The sequence below is a fragment of the Salmo trutta genome, chromosome 26, assembly GCF_901001165.1.
Source record: "Salmo trutta chromosome 26, fSalTru1.1, whole genome shotgun sequence".
NCBI classification, from domain to species: Eukaryota; Metazoa; Chordata; class Actinopteri; order Salmoniformes; family Salmonidae; genus Salmo; species Salmo trutta.
Window position 1 is genome coordinate 34,093,748 of NC_042982.1, and position 22,247 is coordinate 34,115,994.

Consider the following 22,247-nt stretch of genomic DNA (forward strand, 5'->3'; position numbering starts at 1 on the left):
AGAGAGGGAAGACCACAAACATGCCAAATATACAGAATTAATGTCAATGTACTTGTTTCTATGCAAAGCCTTAGTCTTAATTCAAAATTAACCAAAGATAGATGCAAGATTGATGAGACCAGATGTCCCTGACACCTCTTTTGATGTTTGCTACAGCTGAAAGAAACCATTTATCAACTGTTTGATGTTCACTTACTTAAGAGTCAGTTATTATAATATTTCAAAGCTGTAGAGTCTTAGGATTTACATGAAAACACCAATAGGAGCCCTGAGGAACACATTGCCAGCTTCAAAGAATCATCATCCCCTTTATATCAACTCTTTAGGACTCAAGGTTGTAAAATCAAAGACATAAAACAGCCCAGAGCAGGACAGCTTCAGACACTGTTTGAGAATGAAGTTGGTGTAAATTGAAATTGATTTCCTATATTTAATCTTATATGACAAAATAAAGAAACACACAGACACCTGGCAGAGCTGAATAGCACTAACTAAGTGCAAAGTGTGCTGAATGGTTATGTCTGTGACAGACAGGTGGATTGTCACATGCACCAAATACAAAAGGTGTAGACCTTACCATGAAATGCTTACTTACAATCCCTTAAGACTGAGAATAGTATGTTCATTACCGGAGATAAATAACGAAGTGCGCCCCCTCACTGACGCGCGCCACAACACTACAGCCAAAATGGGAGCCACGTAGAAAAACTACAAGTTATAGCTAATTTTTCAAAAAACAAGCCTGAAACTCTTTCTAAAGACTGTTGACATCTACTGGAAGCCCTAGGAACTGCAATCTGGGAGGTATTCCTTTGATATTCCCATAGACAGCCATTATAATGAGTGATGAGCTCAACAACAAAAAAATCCTGAATGGATTCTCCTCAGGGTTTCGCCTGCTATATCAGTTCTGTTATACTCACAGACATTATTTTAACAGTTTTGGAAACTTTAGTGTGTTTTCTATCCAATACTACCAGTTGCACATCCTAGCTTCTGGGCCTGAGTAACAGGCAGTTTACTTTGGGCACCTCAGTCATCCAAACTTCCAAATATTGCCCCTTACCCCGAAGTTAACCAACAATGCAGTTTTAAGAAAATAGAGTTAAGAAAATATTTACTAAATAAACAATAATGAGGCTATATACAACGGCTACCGGTACCAAGTCAACGTGTGGGGGTACAGGTTAGTCGAGGTAATTTGTACACGTACTGTTGGTGGGGTAAAGTGACTATGCATAGATAATAAGGTACTCATCCCTCAGACGAGCAATACCTCGAGACAACCTTAATATTAGACATCACACACCAGCTGTTATTGACAAATAGACACTCACCACCACCCCTCATCTTACCGGACGTAGCTGTTCTGTCCTGCCAATGCACGGAAAATGCCAGCCTCCTGTATATTATCCGTGTCGTCGTTCAGCCACGACTTGGTGAAACATAAGATATTATAGTTTTTAATGTCCCATTGGTAGAGAGTCTCGAACGGAGCTCATCCGGTCTATTCTCCAGTGATTGCACATTGGCCAATAGAACAAATGGTAGAGGCGGGTTACCCACTCGCTAATGAATTCTCAAAAGGCACCCTGATCTCCTCCCCTGTATTTCCTTCTTTTCTTCATGTGAATGACAGGGATTTGGGCCTTGTCTGGGAGCAGCATTATATCCTTCACATCAGACTCATTAAAGACCAATCACAGTGTGACACTTACCGTCCAGGTGACCTGAATGGTGGTAGGGCTCATGACGACCGGGTTATGAAGACGAACTATGACCTCCCCCAGCTCCTTCTGTACATGTCTGTGGTCCACCCCCTGGGCTGGAGGACTGATGTCTGTAGAGAGAGAGAGAGAAAAAGAGAGAGAGGGGGGAGAGAGAGAGAGAGAGAGTGAGAGAGAGGATGAGAGCGAGTATGAGAGAGAGAAAGAGAAAGAGTGGAAGAGAGAAATAGAGAGAAAGAAAGAGAGAGAGAGATAGAACGAAAGATAGATTACTTTCAGTTCTCCTACTTAGTTTTCAAAGCCACGGTTCCCTCCATTCCTTACAATGAGGCCGAGTCAAGCATAAGAGGTTTTGTTGAGAGAACGGATGAATAGACCAATCAGACTCCACAAAGGAGTCGACACTCTATGACCATGACTTCATTTGAAAAGAAGCAACTTCATCTGCATTAGAATGACCTCATTTCAGTTTTAATAAAGAACTCGTTTGGGTTTGAGAAAAGAAAGAGAGAACTTAAGATCCCTTCTCCTCTCTGCTCTTACTGAGGCCCAGCCAGAGAACAACTACCACATCAACGAGTGAACTCTGAACACATGAATGAATGACACTGTGACACTATTTCCCAACACAGTTCCCATTTCGTTCATACTTGCATGTGTTTTCAGTTAAAAGCCAATCAAAACCCCCAGTGAAATGCATATTCTGTGTGGTCAAAGAAAATACACAATCATGGCAACTGACATATGTTGGTCCTATTTACTGAGGGGAAATAGATGGGCAAATACAAACCATTATTCACAAGAGGAAACAGTATTTCAAAACAGGCCCAATGAAAACAGCCAATAAAGTCATGAATCACAGAGTCGTAATAGAGGACGACAGGCCAAATGCAGTTAAGCAGACATCAATTCATCTTCAGTGACTGCCATTGCCAATAACCATCTCTGTGCATCAAAATGAAGCAAACAGCAAATAAAGAGAGATGTACTGCTATTCAAATTGACTCCCTCTCTCCATGCACAACCTAATAGTGGCCTGCAATTGGACAATGTTAACCGAAAGGTTGCAGGGGTATTGCGTAGGACTGGACTTAACAAATAAATGTAATAAGAAGACTGAGGTCTATACGGCACCTTAATCTAATCTTCTTTGAGTTTGGAGGCAGTCATTTTCTCCAGTTATGATCATTAACATAGCAGGGATAGCGCTAACTCACTTAGGCCTTCCAAAAGTAGACATGCTTATTTTACATAATTGCCTGACTGTAGCCTTAATGAGCAGAGCTGAGATGGATAGTTTGACCTCTGCAAGTTGTGGCTATCTCGGTAGAACCGTTACTGTTCAGCCCACATAGTACCGTGCTGAGAGACCCTGATAACTATCTAACTGGAACACGATGACCTTTTCCCTATCAAAAGCTGCAGCAGTCAATGTGAAGGGGAGGCTAAATTAGAAATGTTATTATAGGGAAAATTATTACCAAAATCTTTAAAGTTCTATCTGAGTATAAGGCCCATACCTTGTGTCCTGACGGGCTCTGACATGGGACTGGGATCACTGAGGCCCTGGGTGTTGACCGCCCGTACCATGAACAGGTAGATGGTGTTGGGGCGCAGGCCTTTGACCGTGTACTGCGTGGTCTTCACGTGGTCCGCAACCGTCTGCCAACTGTTGCTCACCGACTGGCTGCAATGGGACAATGAAAAGGATATCACAAATGTGCTACCACAATAATTAACTTCTTACATCTACACGTTCCGCTAGCGGAACGTCTGCTCCAATATCCAATGATGGGCGGGGCGCGAAATTCAAACTCCTCTAAATCCGAAAACTTACACTTTTCAAACATATGACTATGTTACAGCTATTTAAAGACAAGACTCTCCTTTATCTAACCAAACTGTCCGATTTCAAAAAGGCTTTACAGCGAAAGCAAAACATTAGATTATGTCAGCAGAGTACCCAGCCAGGAATAATCACACAGCCATTTTTCAAGCTAGCATATCATGTCACATAAACCCAAACCATATCTAAATGCAGCACTAACCTTTGATGATCTTCATCAGATGACACACCTAGGACATTGTGTTATACAATACATGCATGTCTGTTCAATCAAGTTCATATTTATATCAAAAACCAGCTTTTTACATTAGCATGTGACGTTCAGAACTAGCATTCCCACCGAACACTTCCGGTGATTTTACTAAATTACTCACGATAAACGTTCACAAAAAGCATAACAATTATTTTAAGAATTATAGATACAGAACTCCTCTATGCACTCGATATGTCCGATTTTAAAATAGCTTTTCGGATGAAGCACATTTTGCAATAATGTAAGTACATAGCCCGGCGTTACAGGGCTAGCTATTTAGACACCCACCCAGTGTAGCCTTCACCAAAATCACATTTCCTATAAGAAAAATGTTCTTACCTTGCTTGTTCTTCATCAGAATACACTGCCAGGACTTCTACTTCAATAACAAATGTAGGTTTGGTCCCAAATAATCCATCGTTATATCCAAACAGCGACGTTTTGTTCGTGCGTTCTAGACACTATCCCAACGCTAAATCTCGGCCACGAGCATGACGCAAAATATGACAAAAAAATTCGAAATATTCCATTACCGTACTTCGAAGCATGTCAACCGCTGTTTAAAACCAATATTTATGCAATTTATCTCGTAGAGAAGCGATAATATTCCGACCGGGAATCTGCCTGTCTGTAAACTGAGGAAAAAAACAAAAGCCGGGGGCGGGGCGTGTCACGCGCCTAAGGCTTAGTCCATTGACTGACCACTCAGCATTTGCTCTCGTGTGCTTCAGCCAGGGCTTTGAATGACATCATTCCTGTTTTTCCCGGGCTGTGAGACTCCATTGTTGACGTGACAAGTGTCACGTAAGAGCAGAGATCCTTTGTAAACGACAGAGATAATAAAGAAGGGCAAGAAATGTTCAGACAGGGTACTTCCTGAACAGAAGCATCTCAGGTTTTTGCCTGCCATAGGAGTTCTGTTATACTCACAGACACCATTCAAACAGTTTCAGAAACTTTGGAGTGTTTTCTCTCCAAAGCTAATAATTATATGCATATTCCAGTTTCTGGGCAGGACTAATAATCAGATTAAATCGGGTACGTTTTTTATCCAGCCGTGAAATTACTGCCCCCTAGATGTAACAGGTTTTAAGAAGCAATACAAAAGTGAAAAAAGGAAATCACTCCGGTTCTTCATAACTAACCTGAAGGCTTCGATGACAAAAGAGGAGATGGGTGTGGCCCCAGTCAGGCCGGGTTGCCAGGACAACGAGACGCTGTTCTTGGTGACGTCAGTGACCTGGGGTTTGGAGGGAGGGCCAAGGAGCTCGTTGTCATCACGGTTCTTAATGACCATCACCCCAGCTTGGTCTGGAGGAGAAAGAGACCAGTAACTATTTGTCACACCCTGATATGTTTCAACTGTCTTTGTGCTTTTCTCCACCCCCTTCCAGGTGTCGCCCATCTTCCCTATTATCCCCAGTGTATTTATACATGTGTTCTCTGTTTATCTGTTGCTAGTTCGTTGTGTTCGTCAAGCCTACCAGCGTTTTCCCCCTTGCACCTGTCTGTTTCTAGTTCCTGTTTTGTAGTTTTCCCAGTTTTGACCATTCTAACTGCCCTGACCCTGAGACTGCCTGCCGCTCTGTACCTTTTGGACTCTGATCTGGAGCACTGACCTCTACCTACCCGGACCTGTCGTTTTGCCTGCACCTTGTTCTAGTAATAAACATTTGTTACTTCGACATTGTCTGAATCTGGGTCTTCCCTGAAACGTGATATTATTGTTAAATGGGAGGATGAAGAGGAATGGATAAATAACTCTTCCCAGAATGGAATACTGTATGTATGGTATAATGAGCATGTTCACTACAAAACTAGGTGAAGACATGTTCACTGTGCCATACCTTTGACCTCCAGGAAGGCACTCCATGATGTCTCGCCACTGGAGCTGGCAGCCACACAGGTGTAGATCCCAGAGTCAGAAAGCTAGGGTAGAACGGATAAACATAGAACATGTGATGGGACCATCCCTGAGGTCACAACATTGCGTCATGTGAGGGGCCCATCCCTGAGATCACAACAGTGTGTCATGTGAAGGGTCACGACAGTGATTCTTAACTCCTCTTGAAATGCACTGTTGGTTAAGGGCTTGTAAGTAAGCATTTCACGATAAGGTCTACACTTGTTGTATTCGGGGCATGTGACAAATAAAGTTTGATTTGTTTGTCATTGTGAGTGCCTCAAAGTGCTGACGCAAATTTCCTAATGAATTCCATTTTCTCCTCACCCCCCTCCACCACTTTACCCCCCTCCCGCTATACCCCCTGTCCCCGCTGTCCCCCCACCACCCCACCAACCGCAACAAAGGCTGGCTAATTCATTTAGGGTGGGCCACTGAAGCCCCCTGGACCGATGACAGCTGGCTTGTCTCTCCAACCCTCTCTCTCTAGAATGTTAGTTGTTTGTTGGTTTTAGTCTCTGCGCCTTCCCTCCATTTATTAAATAAAATGTCAGTGGTCGGCAACTTTGTCAAGCGTAATGGATATTCCACAGAGGCCTCAGAGTGGGGAAAGGAGGATGTGAGGACTTTTAATTCAATTTACCCTAAATGTTGTACGTTTGTGTGTGTGTGTGTATGTGTGTTGTTTAACCGTTCACCCCTGCAGCTGGAACCTGTCCAGCCCTCTACAGCAGAGTCTTGTAAGAGCTGCCGTGTCACTAAGTGATAGTATCAAACAATTTATTAAAATCAATACTGCCCATTAATCTCTTTAAAGCAATAGGATTCCTCACATCACGCTCATGCATGCCTAAGCATGTGACACACCCAGAGGGGAGAAAGAGGAGACAGACAGAGATCCATTAAGGGGAATGGATGGAAACAGGGAGGTAGAGAACGAAGGCTACAGACAAGGATTTACACAATAGTACGCAGTATATTTACAGCCCTCATCATATGAACCCCATAGCTAGTGTATGTGTCGTTCTAGAACTGTCGGAACTAGAAGCACAAGCATTTCACTACTCGCTTTAACATCTGCTAACCATCTGTATGGGACCAATACAATTCTATTTGATTTGATTCTCTTTATGACTGGACCAGGCTGTGGCTCCAGTGGTTCTCACCCTGAGGCTCCTCATCTGGAGGCTGCCCAGCTCCTGCAGGGACATGCGGGGATCCTTCCCCAGCAGACTGACCCCGTCTTTCAGCCAGCTGATGGAAGGGATGGGGTCTCCTGATGCCTGACACTTTAGCAGGGCCACGCTGTCCACTCCCAGCGTCTGATTGGACGGACCCTGACGGATTATGGGCGGCGGCCTGTCTGTCAGCACTGGGATAAGGTGAGAGACAGAGAGCCTGTTTGATACAGCAGGAAAACAATTCTGCAGCAACAGATAATGTGAACTATTATGTGGATTATAACATTTTTGTAAGGGTTTTTCATAAAAGTCTGACATTTCAAAGTGGAAATTACAAACTTCTGAAGTATTTTTGAAACTCAAATACACTACAAGTAAAACATTTCCTGCACAGGAAAGTTGTCCTGCAACAGGCGGATCAATTTAAGATCCTACATCTGTAAGCCTTTTAATGGATGTATCATGAAGTGAAAGGATGTGGTAACAGTATCATAAAGCTGGTCTATTTTCTCAGCAGGTCTTGTAATTCCACCACAGGACAATGACGACGCCCTGACTATGCTTCCAGGAAGAGGAGAAAGATTTGCTGAGTATTGTTTTCCAGACTATCTATTGATGTGGCTGGGGGCTGGAAGTGATTTTTCAGTTACAGGCTGAATACCCTTACATTTACACCTTACCCAGGAGTCTGTGGTGGCGTACAGTGGCAAAGGCACTGCCTGTTGACTCAGGGTGGTTCAGATAAATACTCCATCATGTTCAGTGGGGAACACTATCAGAGGTCCCCACTGGCACCCAGAACTGAAACAAACATTTCACTCCCCAGAGAGTAGCACCCCACAGAAATGATCAGTCAGAATTGCAATAATGTAACAAAACCACTGTGAGGAAAATAAAATAATTTGTTTTGTTTTGTTTATATCGATGCTAATGTTCAATGCTGTTTGGATGAACATATGCTTTTGTAATGTGTGGGAGAATGTCTGTGGGTTGTACTGTGAAATAGTGTACATGTTAGAGGTGCTGTATCTGTGAGTTACAGTTACCGTGCCCTGGCACTTTCTGTGTCAGCTGTGGTGAATACTGTTGAGTCCCCTGGCATTACACAGCACACAGTAACTAACAGGTAGGATTAATGATGTCAGACCTGCAGGGGCTAATTAGACAGTCAACTTCGCTAACCTTTCAACACATCACACCCTCTTTCTCTCTCTTCCTCTTTCTCTCTCTCTTTACTATCTCCTTCTTTCACTTTCTCTCCTGCAGGTAAGTCAGAAGGAGGGACGGAAGAAACATATTTGCCTTGGTATGGCAGAACCATGACATGATTTTCTTTAGCAGAGAGAACCATGGCTTGATTCTCTTTAGCTGAGAGAACCATGGATTGATTATCTTTAGCTGATAGAACCATGGCTTGATTCTCTTTAGCTGAGAGAACCATGGATGGATTATCTTTAGCTGAGAGAACCATGGCTTGATTATCTTTAGCTAAGAGAACCATGGCTTGATTATCTTTAGCTGAGAGAACCATGGATTGATTATCTTTAGCTGAGAGAATCATGGCTTGATTATCTTTAGCTGAGAGAACCATGGATTGATTATCTTTAGCTGAGAGAACCATGGCTTGATTATCTTTAGCTGAGAGAATCATGGCTTGATTATCTTTAGCTGAGAGAACCATGGCTTGATTATCTTTAGCTGAGAGAACCATGGCTTGATTATCTTTAGCTGATAGAACCATGGCTTGATTATCTTTAGCTGAGAGAACCATGGCTTGATTATCTTTAGCTGAGAGAACCATGGCTTGATTATCTTTAGCTGAGAGAACCATGGCTTGATTATCTTTAGCTGAGAGAACCATGGCTTGATTATCTTTAGCTGAGAGAACCATGGCTTGATTATCTTTAGCTGAGAGAACCATGGCTTGATTATCTTTAGCTGAGAGAACCATGGCTTGATTTTCTTTAGCTGAGAGAACCATGGCTTGATTATCTTTAGCTGAGAGAACCATGGCTTGATTATCTTTAGCTGAGAGAACCATGGCTTGATTATCTTTAGCTGAGAGAACCATGGCTTGATTATCTTTAGCTGAGAGAACCATGGATTGATTATCTTTAGCTGAGAGAACCATGTCACGATTCTCTTTAGCTGAGAGAACCATGGCTTGATTATCTTTAGCTGAGAGAACCATGGCTTGATTATCTTTAGCTGAGAGAACCATGGCTTGATTATCTTTAGCTGAGAGAACCATGGCTTGATTATCTTTAGCTGAGAGAACCATGGATTGATTTTCTTTAGCTGAGAGAACCATGGCTTGATTATCTTTAGCTGAGAGAACCATGGCTTGATTATCTTTAGCTGAGAGAACCATGGCTTGATTATCTTTAGCTGAGAGAACCATGGCTTGATTATCTTTAGCTGAGAGAACCATGGCTTGATTATCTTTAGCTGAGAGAACCATGTCACGATTCTCTTTAGCTGAGAGAACCATGGCTTGATTATCTTTAGCTGAGAGAACCATGGCTTGATTATCTTTAGCTGAGAGAACCATGGCTTGATTATCTTTAGCTGAGAGAACCATGGCTTGATTATCTTTAGCTGAGAGAACCATGGATTGATTATCTTTAGCTGAGAGAACCATGTCACGATTCTCTTTAGCTGAGAGAACCATGTCACGATTCTCTTTAGCAGAGAGAAAAATGGAGAGAAGGTGAATGAATTCATAATTGATTTATATTTCAGTGATAATATTCGACCTCTTCCACCACGCTGGAATGCTTTTATCGGAAAAGCTGGTGGTTAAATACATCAACCAGAATTACCACCAGTCTAACCCGCACCCAGAGAGCATTAAAAACAGCCCTATCTGTACATCTAAGGCCTCACTGTTAGTTCTACTTTCCCCATTAACTCACTGAGGGAGTTATCTGCTTGTCACTGTTATCACTTGGCATGATTCTAATGGCCATTATTGGCTCAGATGGAGCCATATGTGTTCCAATGCTTAGACACTGAAGCACAGCTGGAAGGGTTCTGTTATGTGTCTTAATGATTCCGTCTGCTCTGAATAATGACTCCATTGCATTACATGTTAAGATATTATGACAGAAAGTATGAGAAAACCCTGGGTGAGTTTGGCTAGTCTGGTCCAGCAAGGAGGGGATGATGAGGATGGTGGATGGTGGATGGATGGCGTGATGAAGTGATGGAGGCTGGGGAGGAGAGCAGGAGAGGAAGGGGGGGGGGGGGTTGGCCTTGACTGTTTGCATCAGGAATTTCTCATTACCGATCTCCTTGAACCCAGCTACTCTGCTGGCCTCCCAGGACACTGAATCACCTGCTCTCAGCAGCAGGGGGTGACCATGACCTCACCCTAGACAGCCAGCTAGCCCTCCTCCTCCACTCCTTCTCCTCTTCTCCACTCCTTGTCCTCCCTCAGCTCTGCCTAACACCCAACTCCCTCACACGTTCCTCCTCTTACACAGTCCAGCCATACACTCCCTTACCTCCCTATACCTACACAGAGGCATAGATAGAAAGACAGGTTCACTACTATTACAGTACCACACACCCTTAGAATACAGGATGTGTGTGTGTTCCAACAGACAGTACATACACAGTAAATCTAGTTAGATATTACTGCACTGAGCTAGAAACACGAGCATTTTGCTACACCCACAATCAAATCAAATGTTATTTGTCACATGCACCGAATACAACAAGTGTAGACCTTACAGTGAAATGCTTACTTACAAGCCCTTAACCACCAATGCAGTTTTAAGAAAAATAAAAGTAACAAATAGTTAAAGAGCAGCAGTAGCAATAGCGAAGCTATATACAGGCAGTACCTGTACATCTGCTAAACATGTGTACAGTATGTGACAAATCACATTTGATTTGATTTGAACACTAGAACATGAGACGAGCAATGTATCTTAAGGATATGACCTCTAAAACCCATTTTAGAGGTCATATCTAAGAAACATGGGGTGTGATCACAACAATTCAAAATCCCCTTCTCTTACAAAATGGTGTCTGACATGCTGTTCTTCTTTCTCCAGGCTGATCCTTCACAAGGCGTCTGAACTGCCGTCTATCTATCTTCCCATCTCCACAGCAGAACAGATTAGAACAGGCTCTCATAAGTCATCCTGGAGACTAACTGCTGTCACTCACTCAATCACTCAGTCCTTGACTCACTGCCTCCCTCAGTCAGATGATGCTGATCATTATACTGAGACTCAAGGGCAATGCTGTATTCCCTCTCCAGCTAAACTTCTACAAGTATTTCATTCAGTTCTGTCATAAAAATAAAAATATATAAAAAAATTAAATGAAATATTGCAAAAGCAAGGTCATGGGCAAGTATAATTTGTAGATATTTCTCTGACAAAATTCCTGTACATGGTAAAATGAGGTTTCTTTTACGATACATTTCCCCCAGTACTTTTGGGGATGAGGACGCTCAAGGGCAAAATCCACATTAGAGAGTCAACCGGGCAAGGCATGGGCTCTGTTAATTCACTCTGTTAAATTCACTCTGTTAATTCACTTTGTTAATTCACTCTGTTAATTCAATCTGTTAATTCACTCTGTTAATTCACTCTGTTAATTCACTCCAAATGAAAGACTCTTTCCTCACTGTTAATTCATGTGTGTGAATTATCTAGTTGGAGTACAGGGAAGGCTGTGTGTGTCTGACTGTGTGTCTGACTGTGTGTGTCTGGTTGTGTGCGTCTGGCTGTGTGCGTCTGGCTGTGTGTGTCTGGCTGTGTGTGTCTGGCTGTGTGCGTCTGGCTGTGTGTGTCTGGCTGTGTGCGTCTGGCTGTGTGTGTCTGGCTGTGTGTGTCTGGCTGTGTGCTTCTGGCTGTGTGTGTCTGGCTGTGTGCGTCTGGCTGTGTGCGTCTGGCTGTGTGCGTCTGGCTGTGTGCGTCTGGCTGTGTGTGTCTGTGTGTGTCTGTGTGAATTATGTGTCTGCACAAGTATGTGTGTGTCTGCATTGATGTCTGCGTGTGTGTGTGTGCTGATAGCATAGCAGAGTGTGTATGCATACTGCATTAATGGGTGGTGCTGTTGAGTTTTGGCATCGGGGTGGGTATGCGGCAGGCCTCACCATCTGTGACCTCCAGTTGGGCCTTGGCGAGGATGCTGCCAGCCACGGTCAGGGCCTGGCAGATGTAGTAGCCTGCGTCTGCCCGCTGCACGGCCGAGATGGTCAGGTCTCCACTGGAGGACACAGAGAAGCGACTGTTGGGCTGCTGGGGCTGGTTGGGAAACAGCAGGTTCTGCAGGAAGAGAGGAAGCAGGCCAATTAGTAGAGGGACATGGACCCATTACAGCAAGGAACACATCAAACTAACACACACTCACATAGCTTCATCACTCTGATCTGGGGACGGACGGACGGACGGATGGACACACACACACACACACACACACTCACATAGCTTCATCACTCTGATCTGGGGACGGACGGACGGACGGACGGACGGACACACACACACACACACACACTCACATAGCTTCATCACTCTGATCTGGGGACGGACGGACGGACGGATGGACACACACACACACACACACACACTCACATAGCTTCATCACTCTGATCTGGGGACGGACGGACGGACGGATGGACACACACACACACACACACACACTCACATAGCTTCATCACTCTGATCTGGGGACGGACGGACGGACGGACGGACGGACACACACACACACACACACACTCACATAGCTTCATCACTCTGATCTGGGGACGGACGGACGGACGGACGGACACACACACACACACACACACACACTCACATAGCTTCATCACTCTGATCTGGGGACGGACGGACGGACGGACGGACACACACACACACACACTCACATAGCTTCATCACTCTGATCTGGGGACGGACAGACGGACGGACGGACGGACACACACACACACACACACACACACACACACACACACACACACACACTCACATAGCTTCATCACTCTGATCTGGGGACGGACGGACGGACACACACACACACACGCACACGGACGGACAGTCAAAAGATCCATTCCATCAATCACCAGGTTAATTAATTACACACAACTGTCACATCTGATGGTGTGGTTACACATAATAGCTGGCATATATTCCCCCAGTCAGCCATGCCAGAGGCTCCAGAGAGCTGGGAGGGAACACGGTCTGAGAGCTGGGAGGGAACACGGTCTGAGAGCTGGGAGGGAACACGGTCTGAGAGCTGGGAGGGAACACGGTCTGAGAGCTGGGAGGGAACACGGTCTGAGAGCTGGGAGGGAACACGGTCTGAGAGCTGGGAGGGAACACGGTCTGAGAGCTGGGAGGGAACACGGTCTGAGAGCTGGGAGGGAACACGGTCTGAGAGCTGGGAGGGAACACGGTCTGAGAGCTGGGAGGGAACACGGTCTGAGAGCTGGGAGGGAACACGGTCTGAGAGCTGGGAGGGAACACGGTCTGAGAGCTGGGAGGGAACACGGCCTGAGAGCTGGGAGGGAACACGGTCTGAGAGCTGGGAGGGAACACGGTCTGAGAGCTGGGAGGGAACACGGTCTGAGAGCTGGGAGGGAACACGGTCTGAGAGCTGGGAGGGAACACGGTCTGAGAGCTGGGAGGGAGCACGGTCTGAGAGCTGGGAGGGAACACGGTCTGAGAGCTGAGAGGGAACACGGTCTGAGAGCTGGGAGGGAACACGGTCTGAGAGCTGGGAGGGAACACAGTCTGAGAGCTGGGAGGGAACACGGTCTGAGAGCTGGGAGGGAACACGGGAGAGAACATGGTCTGAGAGCTGGGAGGGAACACGGTCTGAGAGCTGGGAGGGAACACGGTCTGAGAGCTGGGAGGGAACACGGTCTGAGAGCTGGGAGGGAACACGGTCTGAGAGCTGGGAGGGAACACGGTCTGAGAGCTGGGAGGGAACACGGTCTGAGAGCTGGGAGGGAACACGGTCTGAGAGCTGGGAGGGAACACGGTCTGAGAGCTGGGAAGGAACACGGTCTGAGAGCTGGGAGGGAACACGGTCTGAGTCTCTCTGTCTACTCCTGGTCAAGGCTTTGATAGCTTGTTTCATTCTACTTTAACAGTTTGCTTCATTCTTCTTTGATAGCTTGTAACATTCTGTTGTCTGGCCCTCTGGCAGTCTCTATGGGGGTGCCACAGGGTTCAATTATCAGGCCGACTCGCTTTGAATACATCAATGATGTCACTCTTGCTGCTGCTGATTCTCTGATCCACCTCTACGCAGACGACACCATTCTGTATACTTCTGACCCTTCTTTGGACACTGTGTTATTAACTAACCTCCAGACGAACTTCAATGCCATATAACTCTCCTTCCGTTGCCTCCAACTGCTCTTAAATGCAATTAAAACTAAATGCATGCTCTTCAACCGATTGCTGCCCACTCTTGCCCGCCCGTTCAGGATCACTACTCTGGACGGTTCTGACGTAGAATATGTGGACAACTACAAATACCTAGGTGTCTGGTTAGACTGTAAACTCTCCTTCCAGACTCACATTAAGCATCTCCAATCCAAAATGAAATCTAGAATCGGCTTCCTATGTCGCAACAAAGCATCATTCACTCATTCTGCCAAACATACCCTCGTAAAACGGACTATCCTACCGATCCTCGACTTTGGAGATGTCATTTACAAATTAGCCTCCAACACTCTACTCAACAAACTGGATGCAGTCTATCACAGCGCCATCCATTTTGTCACCAAAGCCCCATATACTACCCACTATTGCGACCTGTATGCTCTCGTTGGCTGGCCCTCGATTCGTACTCGTCGCCAAACCCACTGGCTCCAGGTCATCTATAAGTCTCTGCTAGGTAAAGCCCCACCTTATCTCAGCTCACTGGTCACCATAGCAGCACCCACCCGTAGCACGCGCTCCAGCAGGTATATTTCACTGGTCACCCCCAAAGCCAATTCCTCCTTTGGTCGTCTTTCCTTCCAGTTCTCTGCTGCCAATGACTGGAACGAACTGCAAAAATCACTGAAGCTGGAGACTCATATCTCCCTCACTAACTTTAAGCACCAGCTGTCAGAGCAGCTCACAGATCACTGCACCTGTACATAGCACATCTCTAATATAGCCCATCCAACTACCTCATCCACATACTGTATTTCTTGCTCATTTGCACCCCAGGATCTCTACTTGCACATTCATCTTCTGCACATCTATCACTCCAGTGTTAAATTGGTATATTGTAATTACTTCACCACCATGGCCTATTTATTGCCTTACCCCCCTAATTTTACCTCATTTACACACACTGTATATAGATTTTTTTCTACTGTATTATTGACTATATGTTTGTTTATTCCATGTGTAACTCTGTGTTGTTGTTTGTGTCGAACTGCTTTGCTTTATTCTTGGCCAGGTTGCAGTTGTAAATGAGAACTTGTTCTCAACAAGCCTACCTGGTTAAAAAAAGGTGAAATAAATTACAAATTTAAAATTCTGCTTTGCTCCTCATAATTGGTCTGGGGCTGCTATGTTTACACATAGTCTCTCACGGTCCCCCCTCAGTCCCTCTCCTTAATGACTTACTGTTTTAATTTGTTATCTTAATAAATACCTTCACATCTTATTTAAAGTGGGATGAGAGAGAGCGAGAGAGACGGATACAGAGCGCAAGAGAAAGAGAGAGACAGACAGACAGACAGACAGACAGACAGAGACAGAGAGAGACAAAGAGAGAGAGACAGAGAAACAGAGAAACAGAGAGAGAGACAGAGAGAGACAGAGAGAGAGACAGAGAGAGCAAGAGAGACAGAGACAAAGAGAGACAAAGAGACAAAGAGAGAGAGACACAGAGACAGAGAGACAGAGAGAGAGAGAGAGAGAGAGAGAGACAGAGAGCGACAGAGAGACAGAGAGACAGAGAGAGAGAGAGAGACAGAGAGACAGAGACAAAGAGAGACAGAGAGACAAAGAGGCAGAGAGACAGAAAGACAGAGAGAAAGAGACAGAGTGTGTGAGAGAGAGAGAGAGAGACAGAGAGAGAGAGAGAGACAGAGAGACAAAGAGTCAGAGAGACAGATAGAGAGAGACAGAAAAAAAGAGAGACAAAGAGAGAGATACAGAGAGAGAGACAGAGAGAGCAAGAGAGACAGAGACACATAGACACAGTGAGAGAGACAAAGAGACAAAGAGACAGAGAGACACACAGACAGAGAGACAGAGAGAAAGAGACAGAGAGAGACAGAGAGAGACAGAGAGAGACAGAGAGACAGAGAGCGACAGAGAGACAGCGAGAGAGAGAGACAGAGAGACAGAGAGGCATAGACAAAGAGAGACAGAGAGACAGAGAGAGAGACAAAGAGACAAAGAGACAGAGAGACAGAGAGAAAGAGAGAGAGAGAGACAGAGAGAGAGATAGACAGAGAGAGAGACTAAGAGACAGAGAGACAGAGAGAGAAAGAGCAACAGAGAGAGAGACAGAGACAGAGAGAGCAAGAGAGACAGAGACAAAGAGAGACAGAGACAAAGAGAGACAGAGACAAAGAGAGACAGAGACAAAGAGAGACAGAGACAGACAAAGAGACATAGAGATAGAGAGGCAGAGAGAGAGACAGAGAGAGACAGAGAGAGACAGAGAGAGACAGAGAGAGACAGAGAGAGAGAGAGAGAGAAAGACAGAGAGACAGAAAGAGAGAGAGAGACATAGAGACAGAGAGAGACAGAGAGACAGAGAGAGACAGAGAGAAAAAGATACAGAAAGACAGAGAGACAGAGAGAAAGAGAGACAGAGAGAAAGAGAGAAAGAGACAGAGGGACAGAGGGCGATGGGGATAGAAAATGCATGAAGCATCAATAAACCAAGAAACAGTGAGAGGGAACATAGTGGTGTGACCCGGCTATTGTGAAATCAATGTAAAAGACCTGGGGCACAGTGCCAGTACATGGGAGTCTATTTACTGAGAGGATACTGGTGTAAATGAATGTTGATCTTTGTATGTACATGCTCGTATGCCCTGTTGCAGTGAGTCAGATAGGATTCATCACTTACTTTGATGTGAGAATGGGCTGAGAATAGGTTTCAGCAAGTGTGTCTGTGTGTTCATATCGGCGTGAGTGTTTTGCATGCAAATGTGTATTCCACCCCTTTCCAATCTCTGAGTGGCACTTTGCTGTAATTGTCTGGCCTCAGGCTCCATGTGTGTGTGTGTGTGTGTGTGTGTGTGTGTGTGTGTGTGTGTGTGTGTGTGTGTGTGTGTGTGTGTGTGTGTGTGTGTGTGTGTGTGTGTGTGTGTGTGTGTGTGTGTGTGACCCAGCCAGAGCTGCATCATATCCCTGGTTCATCTACGGGTCCTGGCAGGCTCCTAATTACTGCTGTTGTTGTTGTGTGGACTGTGAGGACCTCCAGCTATGTGAAGGACTATCTGCTCTGCTCTGTGTGAGGGTAGGATCACTGTTATCAGCACGGTGTCATGGGAACTGATTACCTCCTCGCTGGCCACACAAAGGTGTATCTGGTGTGTTGTGTGTGTGTGCCAGAGATACTGATGGGAGATAGAGCGAGTTCGTGTAGCCGGGGTGCTGAGAGTCACACAGACTGACATCATAGACACAGCAGAGTCCTCCCCACACAGCCAACCACATGGTTATTATCCAATCTAAGTGGTGTGTGTGCTGATAACACTGGACAGTACAGTAACACAGTAATAACTGCTAGTCATAAATAATGCATGATGGACACACACTGGATGAAAAAACACTGAACATTATTGTAAATACAGAGGTATCAAGACTGGACTAAGCTATTTTACAGTTCTTTACAGTACAGGACCAGTAGATGAAGACTGGACCAAGCTGTTTTACAGTTCTTTACAGTACAGGACCAGTAGTTGAAGACTGGACCAAGATGTTTGACAGACCAGTAGTTTTTCCTTACCATGCTTTTCCTGGTCAGGTCGGGTGTTCAGGAAAAGCTCCTGGCCCTGCTATGGGTCATTGAGAGGTGTTTATGTGCTCTTCTTACCTGGCTGCCCTCCTTCTGCCAGAAGACTGCAGGCTGGGGGTTGCCCTTGGTCTCACAGGGGAAGGTTGCTGTGCGACCCTGGGCCACGATCTGGTCCCGTGGCCTGATGACGAACTGGGGTGCAGCTGGGGTCAAAGGGCAGAAACACCAGGGTTAGAATTCAGAGTTAGACAGAGTTGAAGCATGGGGCACGATCAATGGGGTGTGGGGTGTTCAAGCAAAATAACAGTCAGGCACCACAAGGACAAATCAAAATTGGCATGTCCTACACTATTATAAAAAAGGGTTCCAAAGGGGTTCTTCGGCTGTTCAAATGGCAGAACCATTCCAGGTAGAAATATTTTGTGTTCCCTGTAGAACCCTTTCCACATAGCATTCTACAGGGAACCCAAAATGATTCTACCTGGAACTGAAGGGTTTCTACCTGGAACCAAAAAAGGTTCTTCAAAAGGTTCTCCTACGGGGACAGCCGAAGAACCCTTTTAGGTTCTAGACAGCACCTTTTTTTCTAACAGTGTACAGAGCTTCCATGCAGCATGTTCCTTCCATTTATTCTGATTGGAAAACAAACACCAAGGACTGTCACGATAACGCCACGGTAACCACTTAAGGCCATTCATCCAGACTGGAGCTGAATGAATGACAGTCTTCAGTGTTCACAAACAGCAGCACTGTCTCAGTCATAATGGCATCAGGAGAGTTAGGTAGACATAATGTAGCTAGGCTTAACACAAAGAAAGACACAGAGAAAACCTTGTGAGGAAAGAATGAAATAAATGAACAGAACGCAGCTAACAGTCTCTGTTTCATGGGTCCCTCAGGGGGAGGACACAGGCCTTACCCCCTCTTAACCCCGCTCTCACCCAACAGCCAAGCACTACACTCCCTCTCACCAACCCAGGAAAAGTAACTTGATTACTCAACTGGACCCTCCAGAAGCCAATGAAGGAGTGTGTCAGTGAGGGCAGATCGAGCAGACACACTCAAGGATCCAGCAGAGAGATATTACATCTGGGATGTCTCATTCCACCCTCGCTGTTTCCCGGCCCATCTAAATGTGTTGCAATGCAACATAAACAAATGTGTCCTGGCCAAACTTTAGCACACTTGGCAAATCCCCGAGACACATCCACTCTCTCCTACACAAATAAACAACCAGAGGGATTCATTGTGTTCCAGGACACCCACTGACATGCTGTATACGGGGCCATCTTTTCTCTCTGTCTTCTGCTCTCAATGAGGCATTACTTCCTCATTATCTAAAGTAAAACACTTTTACTGTTGATCTTACAATCAAGATCATTTTCACACTTCAAGACGCCTTCGTATAAGAGATTTGATTTCATGACAAAACACTCTCATTTAATGACAAAAGTCCAATGGCTGAACACAAGTCTTATCTAATGTGGGCTGTTGACCACACTTGGTTGGGATTATCAGTGTTAACGTCTCTCGGCCCCACACTAGGTTGGCCTGTGATGGTGGTGAGATGTTAGGTCTTACACTCCTAAAAATTCCTCATACTCAGAGACTCAGAGACTCAGAGAGGAAAGGCATCCTGCAGAGGAAATTCAAATCAACCAATTAAAGACACCGATCCCAAACTTCAGTCAAGTATAACCCAGACATGGCATCCCTTTATCAGTCAAACGTTTTTCTCACTTTTCATCAGCTGAGGATAAAGTCCTTCAGCGCTTAGTAAGTTTTGATCATGTTCAAATGAAATGAAAGAGAATAGAGGTACGAGCTAAGTTCCAACCACAGACTCCATCTCTGACAGTCTAGACCACACTGTTGTTGCAGGTGACTTACAAATAGGTTTCCTACTGTTGTGTGAGAGATTTCAAAGCAGTAGTGGCATCTGTAACTTTGTTAATATTTGGTATGGCGAGCAGCAGAGGGAATAGCCAACAGAAGAAAGAGAAATTTCTTAAAATGCATGATCACAATGCTTTCAACAAGACCATATAACGCTGCTTCATATGACATCATTATATGAAAACACTGGACTTGTTGCTATAAAACATACATTGACAGGCTTTTATTCTGATTCCTGTGTAAGTCTTTCCACTGACAACCCAGCTGGTTCCAGTCAGGGCAAATCTCATCCCGTTTGGCTCATTTCTCCATGTAATCCCTTTTTTGGGAAAGTGTATTTGTCAAAGATACACACAGCTAGGAATGCTACAGATGGCTATAGATTTACAGCCTTCCTGTTTGGCTCTCCTCAGTTTAGATAGCTTGCTGCATTTCACAATGTTGGTTCTGATACAGAGCACCTAAATCACAGTCTCTCTCTCCCTTTGTCTCCCTCCATCTCTTTCTCTCTCTGGCTGGCCAATCCAATGAACAGTGCATTAGAGCAGAGCACTCACTCAAAGTGTTTGACGACTTACAAGCTGTTCTCTATTGCTGCCCTCACACCTTGTCTCTCCTCTCTATCTGTATCTTCCTGTATCACTCTCTCCTTGTCTCTCCTCTCTATCTGTATCTTCCTGTGTCACTCTCTCCTTGTCTCTCCTCTCTATCCATCTCTTCCTTTATCACTCTCTCCTTGTCTCTCCTCTCTATCTGTATCTTCCTGTATCACTCTCTCCTTGTCTCTCCTCTCTATCTGTATCTTCCTGTATCACTCTCTCCTTGTCTCTCCTCTCTATCTGTATCTTCCTGTATCACTCTCTCCTTGTTTCTCCTCTCTATCTGTATCTTCCTGTATCACTCTCTCCTTGTCTCTCCTCTCTATCTGTATCTTCCTGTATCACTCTCTCCTTGTCTCTCCTCTCTATCTGTATCTTCCTGTGTCACTCTCTCCTTGTCTCTCCTCTCTATCTGTATCTTCCTGTATCACTCTCTCCTTGTCTCTCCTCTCTATCTGTATCTTCCTGTATCACTCTCTCCTTGTCTCCCTAAATCCCCCTCAATCTCTCACACATGCAACACCCACACAAACATAGAGCAATGTAGCCTTGTTGTGTTTGGTAAGGAGCATGAAATCCAGCTGTGATAGCAGGTCAGATATGATGTGATGAGGTTGGGTTGGATTGGGGGCCATCAAGTAATGCATATTTAAAGTCTGCAGTACCCTGGTCAGTGAGGGACAGACGAGACAACCCAGCAGTGTGTGTGAAGCTGTCTAACACACTGTTTGATGCAGGGACCCTAAAGACTAGTGATAGCCTCCTTCCTGTCCCCTCCAAGGGAGACGCATGATCAAACCCCCATATTTAATTCATGACAAGACACATCTACCCAGGGTTGGAGGGGATTCATAGGAAAATGAGACAGCCATGAACAAATGGATAGGCCAACAGACACACAAGCATTGTTTTCTCACTTCTTTAAATCCCACATTCAATCATATTTTATTCATAAGTCAAAAGCAATTACTGTCTCGTTCTTACGGGAAGGCTGAATGTTTCATTTCTGAAATGTTCCTGCAACTTGACAGTTCGTGGCAATTTGGGGATGGCCTCTGCTGTTTTGGCAACGAAGGTCCTGCCACTCCTCCAACGTCAGGGTTCCTTCTGCCAGTCAAGCTAGCTCTGACACGCACCCCTGCTCCCCTCTTCCTAACCTCTCCTCTCTCTGCCTGGCCTACAGCTACACACATCTCCCCCCTTTCTCCCCTACACACAACTGTCTCTCTCCCCAGTATCTCTTCCCAGATGTCAGAACCCAAACAGCTCAAACTGACACTTTTCACCAAAACCATCTACTGTACTGGAAGACGTAACACTTCCAAGAGTTTGAAATTGCCCTGACTCCATGTCTCCTCCAGATCCATGTGTAAGGAAATAAAACAGCAACAACTACTGAGATGCCCTACTTTATTTCCCAGACCAGAGGAAGCAACTCTATCCAAGACAAGTAGATCCCAAGTCGGTGTGCCAGGGCCAAGTCTCGCAGATGGCCTCAAGACGTGGATGGTAAAAGCCCCGGGTGCACTGGGTCCTGGGGGGACAACTAGGGGAAACTAGAGACAGCTATGGCTTAGACAGACACGCTACAGTACGGATTCATAACCTAGGTACTCTAGAGAGCGAGGGATTAGTTCATTACCAGGTTAGTAAGTGAGGCTAAAGCTGATGACAGTACTAAATAGTCCCTTTGTAACCATTTGAGATAAACATACAGGGTTTGACGGTAAAGGTGTGTTACGTGGTGATACAACCTCCGTATTAGTTAATACAGTAGGCTGAGGGTCGGTTACACTCTGCAAGGCAGTGAGGTGCAGGTGTGTGTATGGAGAGAACATGCAGGATGGACTGGGATCATTAGGATGGTACTTACCTACAGGGCGAGCTGGACACACAACAAT

General features: G+C 45.3%; 1 protein-coding gene across 5 annotated transcripts in view; it reads right to left on the reverse strand.

Moving 5' to 3' along the window:
* Positions 1–22,247, reverse strand: part of robo2 (roundabout, axon guidance receptor, homolog 2 (Drosophila)) — a 555,672-nt gene that overhangs the window by 73,098 nt on the left and 460,327 nt on the right. For 4 of the 5 annotated variants that reach the window (XM_029715771.1, XM_029715772.1, XM_029715773.1 and 1 more), the window contains exons 7-14: positions 22,220–22,231; positions 17,930–18,054; positions 12,024–12,195; positions 6,896–7,101; positions 5,674–5,755; positions 4,972–5,137; positions 3,248–3,414; positions 1,719–1,840 (exon numbers count right to left, since the gene is read on the reverse strand). In XM_029715771.1, the coding sequence (XP_029571631.1) occupies positions 1,719–1,840; positions 3,248–3,414; positions 4,972–5,137; positions 5,674–5,755; positions 6,896–7,101; positions 12,024–12,195; positions 17,930–18,054; positions 22,220–22,231 (1,052 nt within the window). The remainder of the gene's footprint in view (positions 1–1,718; positions 1,841–3,247; positions 3,415–4,971; positions 5,138–5,673; positions 5,756–6,895; positions 7,102–12,023; positions 12,196–17,929; positions 18,055–22,219; positions 22,232–22,247) is intronic. The other variant, XM_029715774.1, reaches the window with a different exon arrangement.